The following is a 13,808-nucleotide window of genomic DNA, read 5'->3' on the forward strand; positions in this document are numbered from 1 at the left end:
GCATTGCTGTAATTGAGATTCTTGGATCTGAGTAGAGATTGGGGCTTCATGTCTGTGTACTTGGTATGTAGTGGCACTCAGTACTTTTAGCAAGTGAAGGGATGATCTGTGCTTGAAATATGACAACATTTCATTTTGATTCCTAAAGTCTTTCCAGTAAAGGGGATTATTTTTAAAAGATCTGTGTAGCCATTTTAATAAATGGCTTATGCTGAGGATCTCAGCCTTGTTCTTCTATTTTTCCTCATTTCTTCTCTCACTAGTGCTACCATCAGTTTTTCTGTAGAGTTGAATAATTGGACTTCTTAGCGTTTAAGAGATTTTTGGCTTTTTACTGCCTTCATACAAAAAAAAAAGCTGTGAAACTGTATTTTAACTTGAGTGCTTTCTGTCTTTTTACAGGATGATGCAAATAAAAATGGTGGCAAGTGGATTATTCGGCTGCGGAAGGGCTTGGCCTCCCGTTGCTGGGAGAATCTCATTTTGGCCATGTTGGGGGAACAGTTCATGGTTGGGGAGGAGATCTGTGGGGCTGTGGTGTCTGTCCGCTTTCAGGTAAGGCACCCATGGGTCAGGCTGGTTTCTTGTGTCGCCTTTGTTCTCCTTGCTGCCTCTGGTTTTCTTTGATGATTCCTTCTGTTCCTCTGGTAGGAGGACATTATTTCAATATGGAATAAGACTGCCAGCGACCAAGCAACCACAGCCCGAATCCGGGACACGCTTCGGCGAGTGCTTAACCTACCTCCCAACACCATTATGGAGTACAAAACTCACACCGACAGCATCAAGTACGTGTTGGGGGCTGTGGGAGGATGTGTCCCTAAGCTTAGCAGAAGTAGAGCTATAGTTGGGCCCAGAGGAATATGGCCGGACAGGAGACTTACTTGTGGAGAAAGGATAGACGAGGCCTTCCCTCTAGGGCTTCTGGCTACTTGCTGCAGTTCTTTGTCAGCGAGGCTCCTTGCCACCTTTACTACGAGGTGCTTTGTAGCAGAGAGAGCCCTGCAGAAACCCAGTTACACTGCCTGGGCTTGCTTAATTTCTACAGGCTGTCTTGTCTTTCATACGCTAACCACTGTCTTAAAATGAAAGACAAGTGCTTTTCTTTTTCTTGCTGTTAAGATAATTTCACTCTGCCCACCCTCACCCCACTTCTGCATGTCTTTTTAACCTGTTAGCTTCAGTCTGTTTTCTTTGTCCTGGGATATTGTCTACCTATCAGGAATGACTCCATTTCCTTGTGAATAGAGCTGACTTATAGAAGAAGGGGGATAGTGTGTGTGTGAGAGAGCAGAACCAAAGAGAAGCATGAAGGCCACAGGGAAAAGAAGCTTTGCAATCTCCCTAGGACTCAGGGAAGTAGAGCTGTCTGTCTACAGTCAGAATCACTGTTAGGCTTGCACCTTCAGTGATTGAGTGTCAGAAGTGAGCTCAGGTTCTTGTGAAAAAGTTGTGGGGAGTGGCTGTCAGATTGTCTGAAAACTGGAGGGAGAGCTAGTCAGCTAAGAGGACCCTTAGGTTTAGTTTTCTCCTACAGCCCCGTACCAGTAGGTGCCTTTGACAAGTGTCTTTGCAACTTTGCTTCAGTTTCTCCATCTGTAAAGTGGGAGACAGTACTTTATCTAACAAGGCTATTGTGAGGCTGATTTAATCTTTAACTGAGGGTCCTGAGATGGAGAATGCTCTTACAGGGCCAAGTAGTAGTATTGCCATCATCCTCATCATCATTAGTAAGAATGTCATCATGTCGTTATTATTGAAGACTAGTAGTGAGCCCAGTGATTGTGTTCAGCAGACAGACCATTTGGGAATCTCTTTACCATGCATCTACAGATAGTGTGATGAGTGGAGTCGGCTTAAACCAGCCAAGTGCCAGGTTGTAAGTGGGAACCCTGCTATGGGAGTTGGTCCATGATCAAACAGCTGGTGATGACTCATCATAGTCACCAACAGTTATGAATCAGCCATGGCCCTGGTTGCTTGCCTTAGCAGTCCTATGTTAGCATTGTTTTTCTCTAGGCACATTTTTCTTATTCTCTGTTCTGGGATAGAAGTAGCTTCTGGCCTCTAGCCAGGTTCAGTCCAGGCTGGAGATATCTATACCTTTTTCTAGGATTCTTGTTTTCAAGGTTTCTAAATATTCCCCACTCCCACTCACCCCCAAAATAAGCTGTTCACCTGGATAGGAGAGGGAAAGAGGTATTTTTCATCAATTCTCCCCTTCTCTGCTGTTCTCCCTTTCTAATACCATAAGACAGTTCTTCATGACTTTTGTAGAAACATGTGTACACGTCCTTATAGAGTTTAGGAGAGCCTGTGGGCTTTTTGCCTGAGTCTGCTAGAAAGACTGGCCTGCTGCTCTCTGCTTTATCCAGCTGCCTCTGGGACTTCAGCCCTGTAGCTGTAGAGACCAGAAAACCAACCCTCTTTGAGACCCAGATGCTACTTTCCCTTACATCCCCCTCTCTTTCCTCTCCCAATGAGCCAACCTTTTGCACTTCCACTAGAATGCCAGGCAGGCTGGGCCCCCAAAGGCTCCTTTTTCAAAACCTCTGGAAGCCGCGGTTGAATGTGCCATGACCCTCTCCCTCTCTGGATGGCACCATCATTGAAGCTGGCGTCATCGGAGTCTCTTGTTCTGTTGGCGTGCTACCTGGAAGATCCTTCTGTCCTGGACAAGAGGAATTGGAAGAGCATTTTATGTTTTAAGAACAGGCTGACACGCAGCAGCTACAACAACAGCTGAGATCACTTAATAAATGGTGCTAAACTAGCTTGTCTCATGCTCTTGCTCTTTATGGTGCATCAAAGATGTGGCCTTTCGGACTCACTGTCACCATATTAAGGGATGGCACAGACTTTTCCATGGAGGGCCATTGGGGAATGCAGCCTCATTTCCATAAGCCCATTGTGTAGTGTCATGTGATATTTTGTTCCAGGACTGCTGAGGCCTGACATAATAAGGTGACATCTAGCTTTCAAAATAAGACCCCATTTTCTGGTACTTAAACGTGAGTTCCCATCTAGTCACGCCGATGACCAGAACAGAGTGATTTCTGACTTAGAATTCAGCTTGAAAGTCTGTTCAGGTTGGAAAGGGGGATCCTTGGCCTTTGCTTCGCTGACTTCCATTCGCCTTTACTTCAAAGAAATCTCTTACTTGGAGGTAAATCCCTGCTTCTGTCTGTGTGGCTGTGTGTATATAGCTTCCTTGCTTTGTGCTAATGGGGTTCTCTCGCTGGTGCCAAAGCTGCCCAAGCCACAGCTCTTTTCCAGCCTTCTCCCTTCTGCTTTCCCTTTAGAGCCAGGTCATCTTTCTCTTTGAGTTAGCTCTGCTTGCAAGATCTCAGGGTTACAGCCCTTCCGTTTCTCCTGGGCCCGGTGTTACTGTGCATCAGGATCTGGGGTAGGGCAATGTCTTCATCCCGTGTGAGTTTGCTCTGTAGGATATCTGACCGTAGCACATATGGACCCCTTGTTTGCTTTGTGGCTTTAGCTTGTATGTGCTGCAGCTTGGCCTTTAGGCCCCTAACCTGCATGTAGAGTTTCAGCAAGCCTTATGCTACTTTAGGTTTTCTTAGGAGCTACCACCAAAAACAAAAATAAACAATCTTTTTTTTTTTTTTTTTTTGCAAACACTGGGTCAGGCTGCCTGAGAGGATCTGTGAAAGTGGCTGTGGATTTAAGGTTGAGTTTTCCAGTGTGGCTGTTCCACTCTGGCAGTGATACCCTGTGCTTGTACCATCCTGACAACCCCTGATCTCCATGTGGCCCAGGATCCTGCATCACACCTATTAGGATTAGCACCGTGGTCTCAGCATTCTAGGGGTGTTTGTGTCATTTCATCTTTGTTTAGTACATATCCAAAATTGGTTGAAGTACCTATAAAATGAGAGATTTGCTGGAATATGGAAAGGCCCATTCTCTACGTTTTAGTATTTGTCAAAGAATTACCCTGTCTGGTCCTTTCCCTTATGCCTTCAAAAATCATGTTACGTGCATTGACCTTCATTTCAGCTGTACTGTAACTGCTCCAGGGGATAGACTTGATGTCACCTCCCAGAGTAAGAATCGATTAAAAAGCACCAAACTGCAAACTGACCTCGAGACCCTTCGACCCTTGCCAGTGTGAACAAAAGTCAGAACTAGTTCTGCTTTGTCTATTCTGTCTTTGAGCCAAAGACAGCAGCTACTGAGTCTTATGAATTCCAAGGAGGCCAGGTGAAGTGGCTCACGCCTGTAATCCTAGCACTTTGGGAGGCCGAGATGGGTGGATAACCTGAGGTTAGGAATTCGAGACCAGCCTGGCCAACATGGAGCAACCCCATCTCTACTAAAAATAGAAAAAAGTAGCCGGGTGTAGTGGCAGGGCACCTATAATCCTAGCTACTCAGGAGGCTGAAGCAGGAGAATCGCTTGAACCTGAGAATGTCATGGTGAGCCGAGATTGTGCCACTGCACTCCAGCCTAGGCAACAAGAGTGAAGCTCTATCTTAAAAAAAAAAAAAAAAAAAAGAATTCCAAGGAAAATGAAGGAAGAAAGAGCCAACATTTATTCGCATCCAAGTACTCTGGAAATAGGGCTGCTGGTGGTGAGGGGAGTTTTTTTAGGAGTGGCTTAGATTTTTCAGTCAGGTGTTCCTGATTCCTGTTTGCTATTTTTGGCCCAGTTTCCAAGGTTCTTCAACCATTGGGTTTTTCCAGCCTTTCCCCAGTCACACTACTTGTGGCCTTTTCCTGCTGCACCCCTCAGTGAGCTACAAGGCACTGCAGGCCGCACAGAGCTGGTGATGAGCTGCTGTGCTGCAGAGGGCTCCTGCTCTTGTTTATTGCTAACAGTTCACCCCTAAGACATGGACAACTTGTTAAACTGAGTTTTTGCTCAGGTCATGGCTCCTTTTAGTGAGGTCAGCTTGTAGTCGAGTTTTCATAGATATGAGTTCCCCATATTCTCTGCTTTGAGGAGAAATCTCATAATACAGCCAGAATCATGGGGCCACCAGGATCAAACTGGGCTCGGAGCCATGTGAAACAGCACTGTCTTTTGTGAAGAAACTCCTCTTTGGATTAGTCCCACTGATTCCTTTTGTGCATCTAGCCTGGAATGGAAAAGGAAAACAGGCCAGCTTCCCATAGAGGGCTCCAGCAGTGGGAAAGACTGGCCCGGCTTTTCTGCAGAGGGAGTGGAAGATGGGTGGTTCCTCTTTATTCCTTTATCTTAGAGGAGAGACAGGTCAAATTGTGGGGACTTCCCCACATCTGGATATCATTGCGTTTCAACACTGAAGTTTAATATATAGGCAAGGACCAACCCATCCCTTCTGGCATGGCTAAATCATAGTCCAGTAGCACCAGGTTAGCCCAGCATAATTGCTGGCCTGGCTTTGCATCTGTAATACGTACCACCAAACTGGTAGTCAAAGCAAAGAGCCTAGATTAGCAGGAAGCTGAGCCCTTCCCTAAGTATTGAGAGCTAGTGAGTGCAAGGCTACGAACCTTGCAGGCTTTGGACAGAGGTAGGGGAGAATTTGCTTTCCGGTACGTGAGATGGGACAAGAGTCATCTTAAAAGAGCTCTTTGTTCCTCTGTCATTTGGATCTCTTCAGAATTCCCTGTTGGCTCTATTAATCTCAGTAATTTTTTCTGTTTTTAGAAACTCCAGTCATATGACACTTTTTACCTTTAACTTGTTCTTTGTTTACCTTTCAAAGAAGAAAGTTTTAGTATTACCTAATATGCCTGGAATGCCAGATGGAAAATAGCTATTCACACCTAGTTTTAGGTGGTAGATTTGCCTCTTGGCTGAGCTGTTGGCCTATGAGAATAAGAGGGATTACATCAAAGATTATGGCCCACTATTTTATTTCCACCAAATCCATGTGAAGATATTTCTTTCTTTTTTTTTTTCTGAGACAGAGTTTCACTCTTGTCACCCAGGCTGGAGTGCAATGGCACCATCTTGGCTCATTGCAACCTCTGCCTCCTGGGTTCAAGCAATTCTCCTGCCTCAGCCTCCCGAATAGCTGGGATTACAGGTGTTTGCCACCATGCTCAGCTAATTTTTTGTATTTTTAGTAGAGACAGGGTGTCACCATGTTGGCCAGGCTAGTCTCTCAACTCCTGACCCCAGGTGATCCATCCACCTTGGCCTCCCAAAGTATAGGATTATGGCATGAGCCGCCACCACGCAGCTGTGAGGAAATTTCTTAACCCAGATTCTTCATGTTGAGGTTTAACATATAGTGAAGATACTAAAGAAGAAACTGGGAGGGAAATGTAATACTGGAATTCCGGAGTAGAAGGGAGCCGTGAAGTCTGTATTTCTTCAGGTTCTTGATAGAGAGAACCATTCTATATAGGCTAGTGTAAGGATGGCCCTTCCTGGAAACAAAAGGATAAATGACATGAAGCTTCAACACAGCCATGTAATTTCTTGTTGACACCTAAGTGGCTTAAAAAGGAATTTAAATCTCAACGTTACAGTGAGGGGTTTCCCTGGGTCATTGCCGAAGCACTGGATTTTGCTTTGCCCTTGTCTTCATTTGGAGTAAAGCATGAGATTGCCTTCTGATGTCACTCAGGGATTCACAAAGTGCATCACATCACCATCTTTCCAGAGAGCTCTGAAACAGCTGTCAGGTGTCTTGCTGTGGACACTGAGTTTGAGAATTGACAAAGACTGGCACGCTTTTTGGCAGTCTTAGATTTTTCCTTAGTTTAGTTAGCACATACACTAGAAGCTCTGATAATAATTCTCTGAAGAAACCATGAACTGCAGTTCTACCTCCTGTAAGAAGTAGATGATTATAAATGTAGTGGATTGTCATACTGGGTACTGTGTCACCAAATTAAACCAAGGATGGAATTAATAATAATTAGGAACTTCAGACTTGGAAGCACCATATTTTATGTATAATTCCCAAGGAACTCATCAGATTTTGGGGCTGAAAAGTGGCTAGGGCTTAGGAAATCACCTCTCCTGAGAGCACTTGAGTTGGGTTAGAGCCTCCAGAAGCATAGGGGGTCTAGTTTTCTCCTGTGACTAGTCCGGCAGTCACCCAAGGCCTTTTCTCTGGAGCACCTTTCTGAGAGGCCACGTACCCCTTCTGTCACATTTCTTAACTTAACCCTTCCTAACCCTAATTTCTGAATTAAGCTAATAAGCATGAAAGTTGTAATGGCATTGTTCCCTGGAAATTTTGAACTGCCGTGACTTTAAATTTTCAGATAGTAGTTGCATAGGTACTTAAGAAGCAGGTAGAACTGACGCATTTAAGGTTTGAGCTTAGAAGGGTTAGAAGGTTGGCAATATGAAAGCAGAGAATGTGTATACTTCCCCTTTGCATCTTTAGACATCATAATGTTGTTGGGAACTGGCCTTTACCCTCAGAGTGAGGCCTAATGAAGCAAAATGGTTTCTACCACCTGTGCCCACATACGCAAGGCAGAAAGGACAGTGTAAACTGGAAGTGTTTACGGTGACAGTTGAGCTTCAGCTCTGACCTCATCAGCCTCCCCTGGAACCTTGTTGGAACACTGGGTGCAAATCCTTGAGGGCACAGGGGCAGACTTCCCAAGTGATGCAAGCAGAAGTGCCCACTGGCCCTGAAGGGCAGGCTGCCCTGCTCCTCGGAAAGTCCAGTTGGGACCTCGCTGCTTTGCTCCCAGGTACCTGTGGCTCCACTTGGCCTGGAGGGCATCTGAAGGGGGATGTGGGGTTATTGTGTCTGCTCTCTGTGTTCAAAAGCTTTTGATCTGAATGTGCTGTTGTGTTTTTGTCTCTGGTTTGCCAGGGCCTGGGAGGAGTTTCATGGCCTGGTGAACAGCAGCGGCCGCTGATCGGACGCTACCCCTCTGTCTCTCACACTCAGGGTAGGGCCTTGTCTATCTTCTCTGTAACCCTGTGACATACCTCTCATCCATAGGACCCTTCTTCCCAAGGGGATGCCCTCTTCCCATTTACCCCCAAACTTGCCTCTGCCACCATAGAGCCTCAGAGAAGAATGTGAGTCCCAAACCGCTGGATTCTTGTTCTCCCTGGGTCCCATGTCTCCTGGTGAACCCCTGAGCAGGCCACTTCACCTCCTTATGCCCCTACTTTCTCTTCTGGAAAATGAGGCTCCATGGATGAACAAGTCTCTGAGCTCTCTTTTGATGCTAACATTTCATGATGGTAAAAATCTGCCGCAGATGGGTTTTCTTTTGCTCAAATGTGGCCATTTTTAAGCCATCTGGCAATGTCCTGTGACTAAAAGGGCAGTTCCACAGGCCCCAACATGAGTTACATGAGAGGTATGTCTCCTGTTTGCTGGTGTCATTTGTCAGTTGTGAGGAAACAGTAAAATAAATTCAGGGTTTCAGCAGTGTCAGTAGCAGGGGCTGGATTTCAGGGCTGTGTAAGTGACAATTCCAAGCTGTTCTTTCACTAGAGCAGCACAAGTGTACTGGCAGGGAGAGGCACAGAGATTCAAAGGCTGGGACAACTAAAGCATTGACTTTGGGAATATTTGTATTTCGGTCAGGAGAGTATCAAGTCCATGTTTGTCTTTGTAGCAGAGGGAGCTGGGTAAATCTATTCTGAATGAGAAGAATGGATGCAAGGCCAGTATCTGCGTGTGCTGGAGATGAGAGCCTTTTCCTGGACATGAAACTACCCCTGCCACTACCATCCCTAAGAAACTGAGTATTTCTGAAATTGGAACAGAGCATGTTAACTGCAGTAGCTACCGCAAAATTCCCCCTTCCCAAGAAGGAGTTGAGGGTTTTCCAGAAAGGAGACCTGCATCCCTCACATGGGCTAGAAGAGACAAGATGACACTGAGGGACAGCAGCAGGTGGCCAGGGGCCTGAGAGCTCTGGGCTGTGGATATGATATACAGATAAAACACAGTTGCAGAGGTCCTGCACACACAAGTGATGCCACCCATACCTTTTTGTTCTGATAGTTTGATTTCTTTATTATAAATTCAGTCTTCTGGTGGTTTAAAATTTAAAAGGCTTGTCTTTAAAATATAGTCACCATTAGTGTCTGGTATCATGGCACATGCCTATTGTCTCAGCTACTTGGAGACAGAGGTGGGAGGATCACTTGAGCGCAGGAGTTCAAGGCCAGCCTGGGCAACGTAGTGAGGCCCTGCTTCTAAATATATATGTGTATGTGTGTGTGCATATATATAAGTGTCTGTATATATAGGTATATATAATCAACATAGAATTCCAGGAGGGCTGCCAGTATACGCAAGGAGGGAGGAACAAGGTACGAGCTCTAATAGTAGATAAATCATTGATTTGTAGGCTAAAAAATTATCAATATTTGAAATAAGATATTAAATTTTCAGAAGCCTGGTGCTATGATGGAGTTGTTTTCAAAAAATACTACCATATTTAATTATTTCTAAGATTTTTTTGGCTTTTAATAATATTATTTTTTCAACCCTGTTCCTTCTCTAAGGCTTTGAATATTCTTTTTTTTTTTCTTTTATTTATTTATTTATTTTTTAATAAAGATGGGGTTTCACCATGTTGGTCAGGCTAGTCTTGAACTCCCAACCTCAGGTGATTCGCCCACCTTGGCCTCCAAAGTGCTTGGATTACAGGCATGAGCCACCGCACCCCGCCTGAATATTCTTAAAATTGGGATGCTGGCCGGGCACCGTGGCTCACGCCTGTAATACCAGCGCTTTGGGAGGCTGAGGTGGGCGGATTACGGGTCAAGAGATCGAGATCATCCTGGCCAATGTGGTAAAACCCCATCTCTACTAAAAATACAAAAATTAGCTGGATGTGATGGTAGGTGCCTGTAGTCCCAGCTATCCAGGACACAGAGGCTGTGGTGAGCCAAGATTGTGCCACTGCACTCCAACCTGGCAACAGAATAAGACTCTGTCCCCGCTCCCCACCCCGAAAAATAGGTTGCTTACAGTGAATGTGATTTAAAAGGGTTTTGTTATAGTCTAATGGGCATTGTTTACTTCTTAAAATACATAAAATGATGTACATTTAAAAATTGATGGCATCTGAGTTTCAATGAAAAAAAAGTTTTTAAAATGAAAGTGGAATGGTCAGAATGGAAGAAAACTTAAAATGGCTTCCTCCCCTCTTGGCAGACACTAATCCCCCAGGAAAAATATCTCTGAATTGCTGTAAAAAGCCATATATTTGCATAATTGCCATTTTGTGGTCTCTTTGTGGCCCCTCATATCTTTTTCATACAGTGTGGGAGGCAGATGAAGAGAACACCCATGGTTTAGGTATTTTCCTTAAAGCACAGGCTAGGAAGTCCATGAGGAGTGTTTGAATTTAAACCAAAATTCTGAAAATAGGGGAAAAAATGAATTTTTAAAAATCCAGTCACTTCATTGTCTTAATAGACTTGAAAAGGACTTCACGTTCCATCTTTTGATTTAACCTCACTATAAGTGAAAGGGATGTTCCGAGAAGATCTGCATGCCTAGCTTATGTTTGTTGGGTCTGCCATTTTAAAGGCCCCTTAACATTTTAGCCCTCTTTCCCTCTCTCCCTTTTCTTTTTCTTCCAAATAGATCATGATCTCTAAAGAAATTTGGTAGAAAAACTGCTATTTAAATAATTCTTCATGAATCTTAAATGCTTTTCCTGAATTTATCTGCTATTTTATGTAATTACATATGATTGCTAGTATTTTAGGACAATTTCATTTGACTTCTGTTGCAAATAAGTATTACTCTTTTAACTGTGACTTCAGTAAAAGTCTCAGTGAGGCCGGGCGCGGTGGCTCAAGCCTGTAATCCCAGCACTGTGGGAGGCCGAGGCGGGTGGATCACGAGGTCAAGAGATCGAGACCATCCTGGTCAACATGGTGAAACCCCCGTCTCTACTAAAAAATACAAAAAATTAGCTGGGCATGGTGGCGCATGCCTGTAATCCCAGAGACTCAGGAGGCTGGGGCAGGAGAATTGCCTGAACCCAGGAGACGGAGGTTGCGGTGAGCCGAGATCGCGCCATTGCACTCCAGCCTGGGTAACAAGAGCGAAACTCTGTCTCAAAAAAAAAAAAAAAAAAAGTCTCAGTGAGCTGCTCGGAAAGGATTCTGATTACTTAGCCGTCTGGGCTGCTATACACAGAACAGTGAATCTATATTATTGGGAAATGAAATTGGAATAAAATAAAGTTGAAGAGGAGAGACTGGAATTTGCCTTACTGAAACTTAGAAAGAGTTTGCAGCATTACCGAATATGCAGGGAGACAAGAGGAAGCCAGAACTGGCCTGGGGTGGACAGTTGATAGCCAAAGAATGTTCTACGGAAGACCATATGCACTTACGGAAGACATACGCCACCCCCTCAGAGCCACTCTTCAGAGCAGAGACATAGGTAGCGTTCCTCCTCGGATGACTCTCAGCTTTCACTTGAGAACCCAGAGTCACTCAGGTGCCCTCGCCAGGCACCAGCACAGTGGCAGGTAACTCCAAGAGAGGGGAGGCATTCTGAGTGACCGCTTTGCCCCTCTGTTGTCCATTTTCAGGAATTAATCTCTGTCTTAGCTCATTATTTCCAGAGTTGGAACTTGTCCATTTCTCAAAAGTACTAAAAGGTGACCATTTTGAGGTAGAGCAGATTAGCAAGCTGTTTCCGAGTATTTGGACAGCGATTTTCCCCACGATACCTAGGTATGTGAAGTTGGAAGCCATTCTGAATGGGGCTCTTGGATATTTCTGAGACATCATCAGGACAAAGGAATACACAGTAGAGAAAGAATTCTTTGATTTCTTCCAGCATTGTGGGATTGTCAGCTTCTGTGTCCTCTTTGGCATCCTAAGCATAGCCCATGCTCTATCACAGCTTCGCCAGATTGCTAGAGGGCTAGCTTTCAGGAGCTCACTATGGATTTGCTCAATTTTAGTTTGCTTTTAAAAGAACAGAAGCACATTGTTTTTTAAAGGGTCACCTGTGGCCTCTGCCCCTTCCTGTCTACATTCTCCCTTTCCCTGCCTCCTAATCTCTCTGTGCACTGAGCCCAGGGTGAGGGGTGTGATGGAGTATCACTTCCCAGCTGGCCTGAGGTGAACACATTCCTCAGACTAAATTTGGCATCAGGCTGCTCTCAACCCACTTTTTTAAAGGCTGGACCAAAGCCATAGGGCCTCACTGCCACCAGCCTGTGTTAGCCTGTCACTGTCAGGAGCAGGCCACCCCTACTTGCTGTTTTGTTTTCCTCCTAAATCAAACTGGAAAAACTTAGCTGGATTCTCCTGCCTTTTCCTTTACTTTTCTCCCCCTTTTCACTTTGCAAATGGACCTCAGAATTATATGACTTCTTAGGTTTTCTGACTATAAAGTGGTCTATAATAACAAAAATACTAAATATCTGAATGAGAAAGTGTATTTAGAGCTCTCCAGTTTATCTGCTACAGAGTAAGAATTTATTTCTGGCCCACCTAACACAGTAGAGGAATTCCAGAAGATAAGATGGCCTGCATTTGGTAATGATTACCCTGAAAAATCCTCTTTCCATCACTAAACAGCTGAAAGAGTTGAAGCCAGACACTTGGCTGCCATCTCCATCACTCCAACATGGAGAGTTCTCCAAGTCAGCACATCTCTGCTCCTGCCTTCCCATAGCCCTGCCTTTCTAGTCTCTCTTTTATTTTTTATTTTTTTAAAGATGGGGTTTCACCATGTTGGCCAGACTGGTCTCAAACTCCTGACCTCAGGTGATCCGCCCACCTTGGCCTCCCAGACTGCTAGGATTACAGGAGTGAGCCACCACATTCAGCCTCTCATCCGTCTTTGAAGAAGAAGAGTGGAATCCCTACTGATAGACTTCTGGTGTCCAGTGATTAGATGGGCATAGGGGTGCCAGTAAAAAGGAAGAAATGGAATGGAGCCATCTGCTCTGGTGTAATCACTTTAGTATTAAGTGTAGCTATAAAAAAGTGTCTTTTGTAATGCATTCTCTGTAACACAGTACATTGTCCCCAAGAGAATTCAGAAATCAAACACACACACACATCAGTTATGCTTGCTTTTCTCTGTGTTATGGTCAGATATGTTCCTTATCCTTTGCTAGCTACTTGTGGCATCTTAGAGGGGTCTGTCCTTTTGAAAGGAGTTTTTTAGCTGGGTGCTGGCTCACACCTGTAATCCCAGCTCTTAGCGAGGCAGAGGCGGGAGGATAGCTTGAGACCAGGAGTTCGAGACCTGCCTGGGCAATATAGTGAGACCCCATTCTCCACAAAAAGGAAAAAACAAAAAGACAAAAGAATAATAACAATAAGTGTGAAAGGAGTTTTTAAAAAAATATCATTGGCCTTTTAAAAAGATGACCATCCTATTAACTTTATTTTCAACTTTCAGGTCTTTAGTTGAAAATAGTTGAAGTGCTAAGTAGCCATTGATAAATGAACCACATGGTCATGCATGTCAGCTATAAAATACCAGTGGACTTTTGAGATAGGATCAGTTTCTTCCCAGCCCAAATTTGCTTATACCAGCTCCAGTTTCCCATCTCAGTTCTTGTCTGGAGTCATCCTCTTTGTGTAGTGGGGGTCATTGGTCACTGTCAGCTGACCGTCATCATGGAGAAAGATTTGTTAGCCAGTAACAGAAAGAAACTGCTGTTTGGCTGGGCTGAGCATATTCTTTCCTTAGTACATATTTACTCTGAACCAATTACCATATATCCCGTTAATTATAACAATTTTAAGATAGGTCAGGCTGGGCTTGTAATCCCAGCACTTTGGGAGACCATGGCAGGAGGGTCACTTGTGCCCAAGAGTTCAAGACCAACCTGGGCAACATAGTGAGATACTATCTTAAAAAAAAAAAAAA

At 44.5% G+C, this 13,808-nt stretch overlaps 1 protein-coding gene across 3 annotated transcripts in view; it reads left to right on the forward strand.

Annotated features, from left to right (window-relative positions):
• EIF4E2 (eukaryotic translation initiation factor 4E family member 2) overlaps positions 1–13,808 on the forward strand; it is a 33,193-nt gene that overhangs the window by 15,632 nt on the left and 3,753 nt on the right. Inside the window, exons 5-7 of one of the 3 annotated variants that reach the window (XM_017516544.2) lie at positions 403–555; positions 652–788; positions 7,794–7,872. In XM_017516544.2, the coding sequence (XP_017372033.1) occupies positions 403–555; positions 652–788; positions 7,794–7,839 (336 nt within the window). In that variant the 3' untranslated portion in view covers positions 7,840–7,872. Of the gene's footprint in view, positions 1–402; positions 556–651; positions 789–2,507; positions 2,774–7,793; positions 7,873–13,808 lie in introns of those variants that run through there. The other 2 variants (XM_017516543.2, XM_017516546.2) reach the window with 2 other exon arrangements.

This window comes from Cebus imitator, unplaced genomic scaffold, assembly GCF_001604975.1.
Source record: "Cebus imitator isolate Cc_AM_T3 unplaced genomic scaffold, Cebus_imitator-1.0 Scaffold592, whole genome shotgun sequence".
NCBI lineage: Eukaryota > Metazoa > Chordata > Mammalia > Primates > Cebidae > Cebus > Cebus imitator.